At 35.7% G+C, this 15,914-nt stretch overlaps 1 protein-coding gene across 3 annotated transcripts in view; it reads left to right on the forward strand.

The window, feature by feature from the left end:
- Window positions 1-15,914, forward strand: part of PALS1 (protein associated with LIN7 1, MAGUK p55 family member) — an 87,538-nt gene that overhangs the window by 31,784 nt on the left and 39,840 nt on the right. For 2 of the 3 annotated variants that reach the window (XM_046647839.1, XM_046647838.1), the window contains exon 3: window positions 2,315-2,841. In XM_046647839.1, coding sequence (XP_046503795.1) covers window positions 2,475-2,841 — 367 coding nt within the window. In that variant the 5' untranslated portion in view covers window positions 2,315-2,474. The remainder of the gene's footprint in view (window positions 1-2,314; window positions 2,842-15,914) is intronic. The other variant, XM_046647840.1, reaches the window with a different exon arrangement.

Below are 15,914 nucleotides of genomic sequence, written 5' to 3' on the forward strand. Positions count from 1 at the left end.
GAGGAGAAACCAATTAGGAAGAATATTGTTCATTTTCTTTGCTGTCTCTCCCAGTAGACTATGAACACTCCAAAGGAGATGACCAAAATTGAATTTTAAGCAGATTAATATCAGGTTGCAGACATTTTTCTGAGAGTAAAACACTAGATTGAGATAGACAAGCCTGAGAATAGTCTAAGCATGAGAACTCAGATTCAGATCACCTGGCCCAGTCTCTCTTGAATGATCTGTAATTTTCCCCCATGATCTAGAATAGTGAATATGGACCCAGCCTTATAGTTTTTTTTTTTTTAAAGATTTTTTTTTTTAATTTTTTCCTTTTTCTCCCCAAAGCCCCCCGGTACATAGTTGTGTATTCTTCGTTGTGGGTCCTTCTAGTTGTGGCATGTGGGACGCGGCCTCAGCGTGGTTTGATGAGCAGTGCCATGTCTGCGCCCAGGATTCGAACTAACGAAACACTGGGCCGCCTGCAGCGGAGCGCGCGAACTTAACCACTCAGCCACGGGGCCAGCCCCAGCCTTATAGTTTTTAAGTTGAGAGTTTTAAATTCAGATCATAATTTTTGTAGACCAGCATATAAAGTAAAAATACATTATTCATTATTAAATTTAATTTTTAGTATCTAATAAACCTTGTAAATAGAGAAAGCTGAGAGTTTTAATTTTCTGGAAATACATACACTCCTTGCTTTTTAAAATGAAAATTAAGCATAGCACCATAGTAACTCCTACAGAAGTTTTTGCTTGCTTGTAATGAAAACATTAAATAAGCTGAATTTGCATTTGCATATAATCAATGCATAAAACTTAAGAATTGCCTAACATAATTCTAATAGCTCTCGTTTTAATGAAAAAGAAGGCAAACTAATGATAAATAAGATATTTATTTGTAGATCACATAGTTATAAATAAAGAGAGAAGCTAAAATTTGGATAGAAGACAGAAAAATCCACCAAAATTCTTGTGCAAATGTAATTCTAGTTGCTTATATAGCTTGCATCTATTTTCTTGATTGTTGGTCTAGTGATTTTCTTGGTAGTCTACCTGAGTTTGTGTTAAAAAGTCTGTGACAAGATGTTTGAAAGAAGATTGGCTAGCATTAGGAATATTGTCTGAAAACTCAGCTTTTGCTTAGTTGGCATGTGCTCTAACCAACTTGTTTACTGAAGCGATGCCCAGTTCAAGGAGGTAGTAGGTTTATTATCGTAAATATTTTTAAAGTCTTGAGCAAAAGAAGACTAATTAGATTTAATGTGTGGGTTTACACCTATATAAACAATCTGCTTAGTTATGCCCGAGAAATGGCTTGATGAAAGGCCAGTGTCATCTAGTAAAATATTTTTCTCGTCTAAAATATGTTGAAGGATTTTTTAAATAGGAGAATCAAATTAATACCAAGAATTAGTGTAAGTATATATATTTTCAGTTTTAAAACATGTATACATTATCTCACTTAAAATTCAGAACAATCCTATGAATAAATTTTCCGAAACAGTCTGAGGTTCAGAGAGAGAAACTGACTAGTCTTAAATCATAAAGCTAGAGGACGTGGCAGAGCCAGAATTAAATTCAGTTTGCTGGTCTCCAAGTCTAATATGTTCTTATTCGCTGTACAGTATGACTTAAATTTTTTTGAGTGTTTACAGGTACTACCATTTTTTCTGAAAAAATCCTTGTAAAGAATTAACCCTAATTTTTTTAATGTGACCAGTTATAAAGACTGATAACCTGTGTAGTGTTTTTCTCACTTACTGTGGTTTTATCCTATAGATGCCTTAGCTGCTAATTAAAGTTTCTTTTTCATTGGGTATCTTCTTCATTTCATAAACTCCTGAAAGTGAATTGTCCTCCAGAATCTCAAGTGAGCCAGCAACATGACTTGCTATGTGCCAGTTTCTTTAGCAGTTAACTAAGAAGTTATTTCTATCTCAGGTGTATTGATTGAGTAGAAAGTACTGTGTTGAGATAGCTATAGAAAGGTGATTAAAACTTCTTTATACCTTAAGCAGCCTGTTCTCTACTAAACTAATACCCAAAACTTTCTTACTTTCCTGCATTGCTAAACTTTCCAGTACATTATTTTTATCAGCTGCAAAATTAAACAGTAAACTTCACATTCTTGGGAGGGGACCTTTTTTTTGGAAATACCTTGATTTTCCCAGCATTATATGTAAAATGAAAGTATTTCATCTATATAGCAAAATAGTATTATATACTTGTGAGATATTTTCTATACTGTGTAGAGATTGGAGTGGGCTATGTAAAATCTTTTATATTGTAATTCTTATACTTTTTTTCCCCATCTTTCCCCTTAGATTTCCTTCATGGATACATTTTCATAGCATTATTATGTGATGTGAGAAGTTTTTTTTTTTTTTTTGAAGTAACATGGATTTTATACTACAGAATCAAGAGATTGGCTTTATAGGAAAAATTGATTTATAAAAAAGTGGTACAGGTTTTTTATAGATAACCATGACAACATCCCATATGAATGGGCATGTTACTGAGGAATCAGACTTCGAAGTAAAAAATGTTGATCTTGCATCACCAGAGGAACATCAGAAGCACCGAGAGATGGCTGTTGACTGCCCCGGAGATTTGGGCACCAGGATGATGCCAGTACGTCGAAGTGCGCAGTTGGAGCGTATTCGGCAACAGCAGGAGGACATGAGGCGTAGGCGAGAGGAAGAAGGGAAAAAACAAGAACTTGACCTTAATTCCTCCATGAGACTTAAGAAACTAGCCCAAATTCCTCCAAAGACTGGAATAGATAACCCTATATTTGATACAGAGGAAGGAATTGTCTTAGAAAGTCCTCATTATGCTGTGAAAATATTAGGTAAGTAAAAACAGCAGAGTAATAGACAATGTTTTGCTTTTGTTTCTCTTTCCTTAACATAAATGTGTATAGAAAGGAAGATGGGTATAAGAGAATATAAGTAATAGCAACTGGAATTCAGGCCAAGATCAGTTCTTTTCTTGGAAAAGTCATGTAACCATCATTGTTTGCTGTTAGCCACGTGGAGCTAATTATATGGCTTAAATGTTCAGTCACTACAGCATGGTTTTTTAGATCTAATCCTTGAATTAAAAATTTCTACATGTGGCCTAATGTTTAAAGCCTTAGAATTCACCTTTTATTTCAAACTCAAACTTTTATACCAAAATTACTGAAAAGCACTTTTCAGATTTTGAATTTCTCATTTCCTTAAAGTTTGTAAAATAGTAATAAAATTAATATCTGTAGCTTAAAATCTATTTGATTTTCTTTAGTTATTGACTGTCAGTAAGAAGAACTGGTGCTGTTTATATGGCAGCATGCACATAAAACATGGCTCAAAATTCCCTATATTGCCTATTCCCAAGTTCCATTCTGTGAAAAAAACAAGCAAAAAAACTAATGCCATGAGATATTAATAGATATAAACAGAAAAAGAGTTCTGTGATTAAATAAATTTTGAAAACAGTGAGTTAAGTAAGACTTCTTAGAGCCTTTAGAATGCTGTAGTCATTATGAATCCACAAGAGAGATTGACGTCAAATGTGTGTTTCCAAACTTAGAATATTTGATTATTGAACTTACTGCCCTTTCTTCCTGCACACACACACAAATGATCACTGTATTAGTATTAGGAGTATACATTAATTTGTGTTACCTTACAAGCAGGCTAACTCAAATGAAGTATTTTATTTCTTGACAGTTTATTATTTATAGATGTGAAAAGAGACTTCCACTTTTCTATGGATGGAGAGAGTTGTCAATTTTATTTTATTTATTTATTGTTTGTTTGATTTTTTGAGGAAAATTAACCCTGAGCTAACATCAGCCACCAATCCTCTTCTCTTTGCTGAGGAAGATTGGCCCTGAGCTAATTATCTGTTCCCATCTTCCTCTATTTTATATGTGGGATGCCTGCCACAGCATGGCTTGATAAGCAGTGGGTAGGTCCACACCGGGGATCCGAACCAGCGAAACTGGGGCTGCCAAAGTGGAGCATGTGAACTTAACCACTATGTCACCAGGCCAGCTCTTGGAGAGAGTTTTCATTGTTTTGCCATTCATTCAAGTGTCTGTTGAACCCTGTACTAGATGCTATAGCATGCACCATTCTGTCCACAATAATCCTCTTAACAGGGCTCTGTAATCTCCATTTTGGAGATACAGAAATTGAACCGCAGTTAAATCACCTGTTTAAGAGTCCCAGCTAATCAGTGGTAGAGCCAAGTTTGAATTTGCCTGATCTGGAGATGCAGTTGGTGTACTGCACGGAGCAAAAGGTTTGGGTGGAGACTGGCATCCAGCCTGCTCTTCACTCACTGTACCTGAGCTCTGGCTACCAAGAGTGGAACACCTTTTTCTCATTTGCCCAGAGGTACCATATGTACTGGATTTGTTCCTTACTGAGTCGCTGTGTTCTAAGTTTGGAGCAGTTTCTACTGTATCACGTCATCTGCTGCTTTTCTTTGTTATAAGTTTGTTAAGGATCCACATATCTTGACAGAAAGCAATGTATATGCTTCTCTCTGTTTTAAGAAATCATAAACGTGTTCAGTGATAGTGAAGTCTGCTGAAAGCCTTCAGATGTTATAATTAGTATAGTGAAAATGGAAAGATTACATATTTTTTAGTATATTTATCTGACTGAATTTTATGCTCTTTTTTCCTAAGAGCTTTGTTAAAGGTATTTCATTCCTGATTGCCTCTTACTGACCCTCATCTTCCACCACTCTGTTATTTTGTTTTTTAAGTATTCTGTAAATATTCTCTATGACTTAGAGAAAGTTTACATTGTAATATATCCAGCCCAAGCCTGGACTGATTCTTTTGTTTTTCTGTTTAAATTTCTTTAAGATTAATGTATTTGTCCATTTGCTTTACTTAGATCAGGCATAAAATGTCCATCTAATAGATAATATTCATGAAATCTCAGTAAAGAAACAAATACAGCTTAAGCCAGATTCACTTAGCAAAACTTGTTTTTTTGGCCTACGCACAGAAAATTGGAGACCATTTCTCTTACAATTTTTTTTTCATGTTTGTTTGTATGCTTCTTGGCTAACTTTCTACAAGTGTAGATTAAAGAACAGCTATATTTTCTTCCAACTTGTAAGCAGTCCACTGTGGTTTTCAAAAATACCTTTGTGCAATCCTTGAACTTAAGACTGTTTTACATATCTTATTATTTTTTTTTTTTTGAGGAAGATTAGCCCTGAGCTAACTACTACCAGTCCTACTCTTTGCTGAGGAAGCCTGGCCCTGAGCTCACATCCATGCCCATCTTCCTCTACTTTATACGTGGGACGCCTACCACAGCACGGCATGCCAAGCAGTGCCATGTCTGTACCCGGGATCTGAACTGGCGAACCCGGGCCGCCAAGAAGCGGAACGTGCGAACTTAACTGTTCTGCCACCGGGCCGGCCCAGCCCCATACATATCTTATTTTTAAAGTAATTTGAAATGTAGTACCAGGTATCTGTAATTCATTTCTTGGATAGGAGAATATTTAATATTTTGAGAAATAAGTGATTTAATGTGAATACACTCAACACAAATATGCTAATTGTAGGAAACATGAAAAATTAGCGTAAATTATAAAGTTGTTATTGTCAGTCAAAGCCTCAGTTTTTGGATATACTGTTTTTAAGTTTTCATTTTAAAAGGAAGTGTAATAGCTTTGTACTAAACATTTTTTTCCTGTTCGTAATTTGCTAACACATCAAACTACAACAGACCTACTCCCTTCAAATTGTGTGAGTCTCCTGCCAGTATTTTGATTAATACACACATGCCAGGAGACGGCTTCTCAGCCTTTTTCACAGCCAGAAACAGCAGCCTTGTTTTAAATGAGGAAAGGATGGGGCAACTGATTTCTTTTCTTTGAGAGAAAGCCTTCAGTTTCCGAATGATACATCATCAATTTATCTGTGAGTAGAGAAAATAACTCTTTTAAGAGCTGAAAATGTAATTGGAAAGGTTAATTGTCTAGGTGGTGGTTTTTAATGAAAGTATTTATAAATTTGCACTGTATAGTAATAAAAGTGCAGGGATGGAATTGATAGAAAATATTCAGAAAGAATGAACTGAATTGTTATGTTTAAAAGCAGTCAAAATCTTATTGAAAATTAAGATAGTGATGTGGCAACTTAATTTCAAATGAATAATTAATATTATAAATTAGAAGAATTTTGATGTATTAGGGAGGCTTTCCTTAAAATTGGCATGAGTTATTAAACCTTGCTTTGTTATAAATAAAATATCATTGTCTTTTTTCCTTTCATGAGCAAAGCAAACTACGTTGTGGGAGAAATCCTGAGCAAAGAGCAGAGTGCAGGGTAGAGTGGGATGCGTTAGAGGAGGGTCGTTTTCAGGGGGTGCTACGTTATAGGCGTCACTGTTTCTCTTTGTTTTGTATTCACAGATAAGTAATTTGGGGCCAGGGTTGTGGACAAGTAAATCTAGTAGATAGAATGTTTAAAGGGAATAAACTAGGAAACACTGCCATCTATCATATATGTGACTATGTGACTGTTACACCTGAGAAGAGGCCTTAGGAAAGGCACACAGACCCACGCACCCGTGGTGAGCTATTTGTTTTCTGGCTAATAAGGAGACTCTTGAAATTTGTCACTAGGTGCTTTCTAATTAACACCAGATGCGGTTAATTTGAAGAAAAATTAAAAAGATGCCAGAGGGAAGAAAACTAGGATGAATAAGATATTTTCATAATATTAATAATAGCATGTTGTGTTTTTCTTTTTTGCCAGATGTCCCTGAATATTCAAACTATTAAGTCAAGAGTATTCCTGTGCTTGACATTGTAAAGTGTCTCCTCTTCCACATTTCTTTCTCACATTATTTGACTTTTGATTGACCATGGCCTATGCTGGAATTTTGCTGGATCGTGATAAACTTTTTTAAGGTTGGCTTTTAAAATAAAGTTTATTTAAAGCCAGCAAACAAAATTCCAGTGCCAATAAACCTCGAGTTCAGCCTACTTCTGAGAAGTTAATTATTCTTTCTCTTAAATTTTTACTCAAATGCTGTAGATATTTCTAAACTTTCTTAGTCATTCTTTGAGAGACTTGTTTTCTGAAAGTGAAATGATTAAACTGCTTGGTACTAGGTTTAACGTTTAAAATGTTTGAACCTATTTGAAAATTTTCTGATTTGTTCAGCTTGCTGTATTTGGAGCTAACTAAAATAAAGATTAAGAAATTCATTAGAATAGAGTATAGTCATGTAATGTTTGGTTGTTAAATATACATAATTCTGCTGAAAAATAACTGCTACAACATTCAGTTTGACACCATGTGTCAAAACTTCACTCCACATATTAAGTAATAATAGATTTTAAGTTTTTCCCTCTTGCAAAGACTTGCATCATGTTATATGTTCAGAAATGTATGACATCGTCACATATTGGAAAGCATAAGGATGTCTGGAGTCAGATGTAGGATTTAAATACTTTTTATCTTCACTTAATTGCTATTGACCTTGGACAAGTTACTTAACTTTTCTGAGCCTCAGTTTCAGAATTTTCTTGAGGACTAAGTGAAAAAAATGTGTATAGGCATGTGGCACACTGTATGTTTGACTAAAATTTAACTTTTGTAAGAACCAGAAGCCACCAGAGAGATCATCTAACCTTCTAGTTCATGAAATTAATTAGAATTAATTAGTTCATTTTTTAAAATAAATTTACTGTTTTGTTTTTTTTTTGAGGAAGATTAGCCCTGAGCTAACATCTGCTGCCAATCTTCCTCTTTTTGCTGAGGAAGACTGGCCCTGAGCTAACATCCATGCCCATCTTCCTCTACTTTATATGTGGGATGCCTACCACAGCATGGCTTGCCAAGCTGTGCTGTGTCCGCACCCGGGATCCAAACTGGCTAACCCCAGGCCACTGAAGCAGAATGTGTGCAGTTAACCGCTGCACCACCCAGCCGGCTCCTGAATTTACTCTTTTTAAGTGTACATATTCATGAGATTTTACCAGTCACAAGATTGTGTAACCATCACCACTGTGTACTTCCATAGTGTTTTCATTACCCTAAAAAGAAGCTCTGCCCATTAGCAATCACTCCCTCTTCTCCTTTCTGCCTAACCCCTGACAACCCTGGTCTGCTTTCTGTCTGTACATTTGTTTATTTGGGACATTTCACATAACTGAATCATGTAGTATATGGCCTTTTGTGACTGGCTTTTTTTTTCATATAGCATCATGGTTTCAAGGTTCATAGGTGTTGTAGCATTAACCAGTACTTCATTCCTTTTTATGGCTGAATAATATTCCACTGAATGAACATACCACATTTTGTTTATCTATTCATCTGTTCATGGAACACTTGGGTTGTTTTCACCTTTTGGCTATTGTGGATAGTGCTGTTATGAATATTCATGTGTATGTTTTTGTTTGAACACCTGTTTTCAGTTCTTTTAGATGTGTACCTAGGAGTGGAATTGCTGAGTCACATGGTAATTCTGTGTTTAACTTATTAAGGAACTGCCATATCTTCTGTAGTATCTGCACTCTTTTATATTCTCACCCAGCATTGTGTGTGTTCCAGTTTCTCTGCATCTTAACTTCTACTTGTTATTATATGTCTTTTTAATTTCAGCCATCCTATCAACCAGTAATTTTGTTAAGGACTAGAATAAAATAGAAAATACTAAATTATATTGTATTGCACATAAGTATTCATAAACCTTTTTTTTTTTTTTTTTTTTTTTAAAGATTGGCACCTGGGCTAACATCTGTTGCCAATCTTCTTTTTTCGTTCTTCTTCTTCCCAAAGCCCCCCTTCCCCCAGTACATGGTTGTATACTGTAGTTATGAGTGCCTCTGGTTGTGGCATGTGGGACGCCACCTCAACATGGCCTGATGAGCAGTGCCATGTCCATGCCCAGGATCCGAACTGGCGAAACCCTGGGCCACTGAAGCAGAGCACACGAACTTAACCACTCCCTGTAAATCTTTTATTTCACATAGGTATGTGTGTACTGAGTTGAGAAATAAAATATATTTTTTTAATGGACTGCCAACAAAAGTTAGAGAAATATTATCCTAAAAAATCTACTAATTTTGTAGAAAGGCCCAGAGACTTGAGGTGAATTGGCCAGTGACATATAATACAATTAGTAAGTGCTCAAGCCATAAGTAGAACTCAGGTATTCTGACTTCACATTTGGGGCTTTTTTCCTCTCTCACCAAACTCCTTTCAGTTTCGTCCAGAGAAAAATCATGAAGCTTTTGTACTTGATTGACTAATAGTCACTTCAATGACAGTTTTCCATCGTCTCATCATATGTAGGGGTGAGATTTTTGTTCTGCTGTCTGTTTCAACTTTCTTTGCTTATATACTTATCTAGTATTTGTGTTTAATTTGTAACCCAGTTTGTTAATGAGTAATTTACTGTTCAGGATCTTTCATCAGCTTCTGACTATTTTTAATAAATTCATTTTGACCTAGTTAGCTGAAAACCAAAGTTTAGAGATCTGAACTTTATGTTCTTAAATTTAAAAAGAAAAGACCACTCCTATTTAATTGAAGATTTTCTGAAAGAACATTCTGATTTTGATTGAACAGATAGATGTAGTGGAAGCTGACATAATTTCCTCATACTCAATAATATTAGTTCCTCATCTGAATATTCAATTTGATTGTACAGTTTAGGGGAAAAGAGGAAATTAAAAAGTTTCAGAAAAAAAGTCACAAAGTTAGTTGAAATCTAGAAATTGTGGACGATAGGTCAAAAGAATTGGCATTGTTTAAACAATGAAATGGAAGAATCTTAGTGCTAGAATAGATCTCTAGAAACTCTCTGTTTTCATGTGGGGTAAATGATAGCAATAAGTAAAAATAAGCAAAGCTAATCCAGGCTAGGTGGTTATCCATTGTTCTGAAAGATCTGCAGAGATGGAGATTCCTCAGCTTCTTTGGGTAATTTTATTTACTCTTATAGCCAAAAAATTCTCCCTTATGGCTACCCAGAGTCTTGGGTGTTTGAAGATAGAATTTTCAGATAGAGCAACTCGGTGATTGCTTTCTTTTGCCTATTTTAGAGTCTTCATTCTTTTACGTTTTAGGCTGCCAGGTGAGGGCCAAAGAGAAAGGAGAGAGTTCAGGGGTGGATTTCTGGACTTACGTCTATGTTTGTATTTATCTGATTAATTGTATCCCAAAGCCAAATGTAAGTGATTTTTTCTTACTTTTAGATAATATATCCTTTCTTTTAACATAAATAATCAAGATTTAAGTGTTGTATGAAATGTTAGAGAACATGATGGGAACTTAAACAGTTTCTACTGAACATCAAATAAGGGGAAATAGATCAAACTACAAGACAAGGAATTTAAACTAGATATAAAGAACTTCCTTGTAGAGAAGTTGTTACAGACTAGAATTTATCACCAAAGCTGGATTTGCTGTGCGTACCTCTGCCTTCCCCTCTGCAGAGTGTCCCCATTTCTGCCCTCCCTCCATCCTGCCTTGCTCTGGGACTCTCTTCCTGCCTCAGTACTCTCTTCTTTGTCCACTCCTCACTCTGCACTGTGTCATTCTTTCTCACTAGCCCTGTGATTACCCATTTATCTATTTCTCTGTCCACGTGGTTCTTTCTCCTTGTGTATGTTATATCTCTGGTATGGGAGTATGGAATGGGGCCACTGATCTCTGTGTATGGAAAGTCTCTGTTCTCTCTGTATTCTGTCCATCCGTCCTTGTTTATCTTCATCACTATTACAGAAAAGGGTTCATGTTTGACAGAACTGATTTAGTTGCATCTGATTGAATTTTAAAAATTCCCTCTGGAATTGCACAGAATGTTGAAGAACTTAGGTGACTTTTTGTTTAAGTAAAAGATGTAACCTCAATTGCTGCATCAGACAGTGCAACATTTCTTTAGGTGTGTAGAAAATTAACTATTCTTAAATAATATGTATTTGTAAAGTGGTTCTAAAGATGTACCACAGAGGGAAAAGCTTCTTTTTTTAAACCTACAGCTAGGAGCTGGCCGTGTGGTATAGTGGTTAAGTTTGGCCTGCTCCGCTTTGGCAGCCCTGGTTCATGGGTTCAGATCCCAGGCACAGACCTACACCACTTGTCAACCATGCTGTGGTGGCAACCCACATATAAAATGGAGGAAGACTGGCACAGATTAGCTCAGGGCTAATCTTCCTCAAGCAAAAAACAGAGGAAGATGGGCAACAGATGTTAGCTCAGGGCTAATCTTCCTCAGCAGAAAAATAAATAAAAATAAACCTAAAACTAAATATTCTGACCTTTGAAATTAAGAATTTTTATTCAAAACTAAAATATGAATGAGAACATATTAATGAGAATCGCTGAGTTAATGTTGCCAACAATTATTTTCATTATGACATCATACTTAATATCAAAGAAAAGACCCTTTGTCAGAATTCCATTCAGAATTTTCTAATAAAGAATTGAGAAAAGGGCCAGCCCCGGTAGCCTAGCAGTTAAGTTCAGCACATTTTGCTTTGGTGGCCCAGGTTCAGTCCCCAGGTCTGGACCTGTACCACTCATCTGTGGCCATCCTGTCCCAGCGGCTCATATACAAAAAGGAAGATTGGCAACAGATGTTAGCTCAGGGCGAATCTTCCTCAGCAAAACAAACAAACAAAAAAACTGAGTAAAGACAGTGCACTCATTTCATTTATCATAATTAGTATTTTAAAACTAATGCCATAGGTATTTGTTCCTTTCTTTGTGACCTTAAAACTGTTACTGGGCAGAGGCAGCATCATTTTTAATGTCCTTTACATTGATAAACTTACTTGTAAATACATACTAATTTCATCAGAGGGTTTGTATCATTTAGTGTTTCGTATTTTTTCTTAAATATTCATTTGTTTCAGCTACATATGGTTTAGTTCATCTCTTCTTTAATGAAGTTTTTAAAACTCTTCTGAGTGTCTGGTAACTTAATCTGTTTTACTTGTTCATTAAACATTCTTAATGGAAACATTTGAACCTGAAGGATGAGAGTACTTTGGGCAGCTTTCCTGCCTAAGAATGCTCTTTGGGAACTTTCCCAGCTAAATAAGTCGTGAAAGCAGGTGGAATGGAATGGAATTTATCTGAAACTGTCCATCTAAATCATAGTTATCACTTTTGCTCCACTACGTGGTTACCCAGGCTAGTGCAACACTATCAAAGATGCTTTACAACATTTCTCAAAAGATTCATAGCCTCTACATTCACAGAAATTGCAGTTTTGGTTTCTTTTGCCAAATTTCCCCCAGTGTACTACCTAACATGCTATTGTAATGTGAGAGTTGAAGTAAAATACTCTGAGAAAATATTTAAAGCCTAAGACACTTGGGTAAAATAGCAGAGGTAGAATGCAACAATATTGTAGAAGTGGCATTTGGAGGGTGAGTTAAAACACACGTACTATGTGCATCGTATGTGTGAGCATGGCACACCACAGTTCACTAGAGGACGTTCCTCCTGTAGATACACAGTAGTATAGCTGGAATGTGTAAGCTTCTCTAACTACTAGTCGGTCTACGTTACGTGCTGCTAGATTGGGCAAAAAGACATCTCAGGACAGCTTTTCCAAAACAGATAAACGATATATCACAGTCAAGCCCTAGAATCTGCAAAAAAATGTTTATCTTATTTTATTCCTTTGGTGTGGCAGAAAAAACACTGCCTTAGAAGTCAAGGAAATGGATTCTTCATCCAGGTGCCATTTTTATGTATGACTTCATTTTTTACACCTGTAGAGATTTGATCTCAGTTATGTATGTCTCACATTTTGGTGGTGTTTTTTGTTTTTCTTTTTAATTGGGAACAGTTTCTTAGGATTTTTATGAGGACTAAATAAAATAATGTAGGTGCCTATAAGATAATATTGTTCTATATCTTACTAGTCAGTAATGGCAATGACTAATGTAATTTGGGCCAAATATTTCTAGTTTTTTTTAATAATGGTTAGTGATATTTAACTGTAAAAGCTGAGCTTAAGTGCAAGTGATCTCAGCTTAGTCTGGCAGCATTGATTAACGTTTTAAGTCTGGAGTGGAGACAACTCCTAAGAAAAGATAATTTCAGTGAAAACAGCTTTTACTGGGGCTGGCCCCGTGGCTGAGTGGTTAAGTTCGCGCGCTCCGCTGCAGGCGGCCCAGTGTTTCGTTAGTTCGAATCCTGGGCGCGCACATGGCACTGCTCATCAGACCACGCTGAGGCAGCATCCCACATGACACAACTAGAAGAACCCACAACGAAGAATACACAACTATGTACCAGGGGGCTTTGGGGAGAAAAAGGAAAAAATAAAATCTTTAAAAAAAAAAAAACAAAAAACAGCTTTTACTAATTAAACAAGCAAAATGTGAATGGACTTCAGAAAAGTTAGTGAAGTTGTAAAAGATGATAATTAACAAGTTGAAATTGGTCTTTATGCTAACCTAAAAAACCTGATCCTTAAGCCCAGGTAAATTTTTGATATTTCTAGCATCGGTATGGTCCTTAGATTCTCCTAGAACCCATTACTTGTGTAGATAGGTACTGGGTCATCAACCTCTTTGGGACTCAGTTGTATTTTTCTTCTGCTTTACAGCCTTCCTATTCCTATAGATTTTATCTTGGTCCCTGACCTCCTAGGTAAAAGACATTTCCACTTAGACCCAGAGATTTTTTTTTTCTGTGAATTTTAAGCTGACCTAGATGGTCTTTACAGCTTAGAAGTCCTTATTATGAACAGAATGACCAGATTTCATCTTTCTTTGGAGCCTGTATTCCTTACCTCAGTTCCTATCAACATGCGAAGCCTGCCTATTTCTTAGAACTTTAAAGCTATCATCCTTTTTGGACTAACCACAAAGTTTCCTTTTTCCTGTCTGAGCAGTGTCTCAACTGTTAACTCATCTCCTGAAATAAAGTCGTTGATCTCACGTTGTCTCTCTCAGTAGCCATTCCTAGTTTAGGTTACCCTACCTTTCTTTCCCTGGTTTTTCTCACAGGCTTATGACCACAATATCTTATTTATACTTAAAATATTCTAAATATGAAAATTATACGCTGTGTTTATCACAGAAGCAAGAAGAGGACAACGAAAGGAAATAGTTACCAAGGAGGAAATGGAATGGCTGTAAAAAGCAGACACAAAAACTCAATATAGCAGTCAGGGTTGTTTAGAAATTTCTATAGGAGGAAGTATGTTTGAGTACCTTAGACAGTCCCAAGTGCATCCTGTCTTAAAATATTACAGTAACTTATGTAAATAAAGCCTTTAAGTCAGTGGTTCTTAACCAGAAAGATACATCATAATCAACTTTAAAAAACATATCTGTATCATTAAAGAAGACACAGGAGAATGATTGTGTTTGAGAGAACTCGGGACATACATATCTTTGTGAATTTTGTTAGTAATTCTCATAAATATTCTTGACTAAAAACGATTGTTCTGATATAGCAAGAAAAGATGAAATTATATTCAGTACATTCTGCTTAAGACTACAGGAGTATTTATATAATCAATGTAATTACAGTCATTAAGGAAAAGGAAAAAAACTGGTAGAAAAGTGGGCAAAAGATAAGCAGAAAATAGATGTAAGAAGAAATACGAATGAGTATTATTAACCTTGTGGAAATATATTCAACCTCACTACTAGGCAAAGAAATACGCTTTTCCTAACCAGATCACCAAAAAAGAAAAGATTGATAATCTTTAATTTGGTCTGTGTTTTTAGAGGCAGGTACTCAAGTTCATTGCTGTTAGAAGTATGAGTCAGTACGAATCTGGAGGGCAGTTTGGCAATTTGGATCAAAGTTTTAAATGTTTTTATTGTCCAATGAGTAATTTTATCCTAGGAATTTATTCTCAAGGAATTGGAAAATACAGATTGCGGAACAACATTTACAATCTGACCTGTATGGTTAGATAGACATTAAAAAAATAAAAGGCTGAAAGGCTATATATAGTATAATGAAATTATACCAGTAGTTATAGCTGAAAAGTATGACTACAGATAATTTGTTTTTATAATGTCAGTATTTTGGTGTCCTTGGGGGTGGCTTTGGTACACAGGAGAGATTATGCAGAAGTTCCTTTGCCTTTAAAAATTTAAATCTCCCTGGGGTTGAAGATGCACAATAGGGAGATGGTTACCTTCTGGCCTGACTAAAGTTGATTACTGATTTCAGTCAGCAGTGAGAACTGAAGCCCCCGATTTTTCTCATTGCCCTGACAACCAGGCTGAGCCCCTTTAAACAGTTACTAAAATTTTAAACAGCAATCTCATTATCCACTCAGGGGAAACTGTAGTTCCCATAAGGTTGTAGCCAATTACTTTAACTACTTGGTTGGTTTTGTAATTCTTTTTTCTTTTAAGATATTTAAATGTTTTTCCATTTTGCTCTAAAGATACTTTAAGGCTGTTGAATTCTTTATACTCGTAGGGAATTCTTTACACACTTAGGTAATTCTCTGGTAAACTCTGAATTTGATGGAATCTGACATTCCATATTCTTTCTTTTTCTTCTCCCAGCCTTATTGAAGAATAATTAACAAATAAAATTGTGTATATCTCAAATATATAGTATGATGATTTGACGTATACATTGTGAAATATTTACAAATTAAGTTAATTAACACATCCATCACCTCACATAGTTCACCTTTTGTATGTGTGTGGTGAGAATGCTTCAGATCAACTCTTTTAGCAAATTTCAAGTATACAGTACAATGTTATTGACTGTAGTCACCATGCTGTACATTACGTCCTCAGAACTTATGCAGCTTAAAACTGACAGTTTGTACTCTTTGACTAATATCTCCCAATTTTCCATATCTATATTCTGTCTACTCTTGTAGATATCATAGTGGCTTATGGTTAAATTCTGGCTATTTCTCAAGTTTTATTTAGCTCTGGGTCATAACT

This window comes from Equus quagga, chromosome 20, assembly GCF_021613505.1.
Source record: "Equus quagga isolate Etosha38 chromosome 20, UCLA_HA_Equagga_1.0, whole genome shotgun sequence".
Taxonomy (NCBI): Eukaryota; Metazoa; Chordata; class Mammalia; order Perissodactyla; family Equidae; genus Equus; species Equus quagga.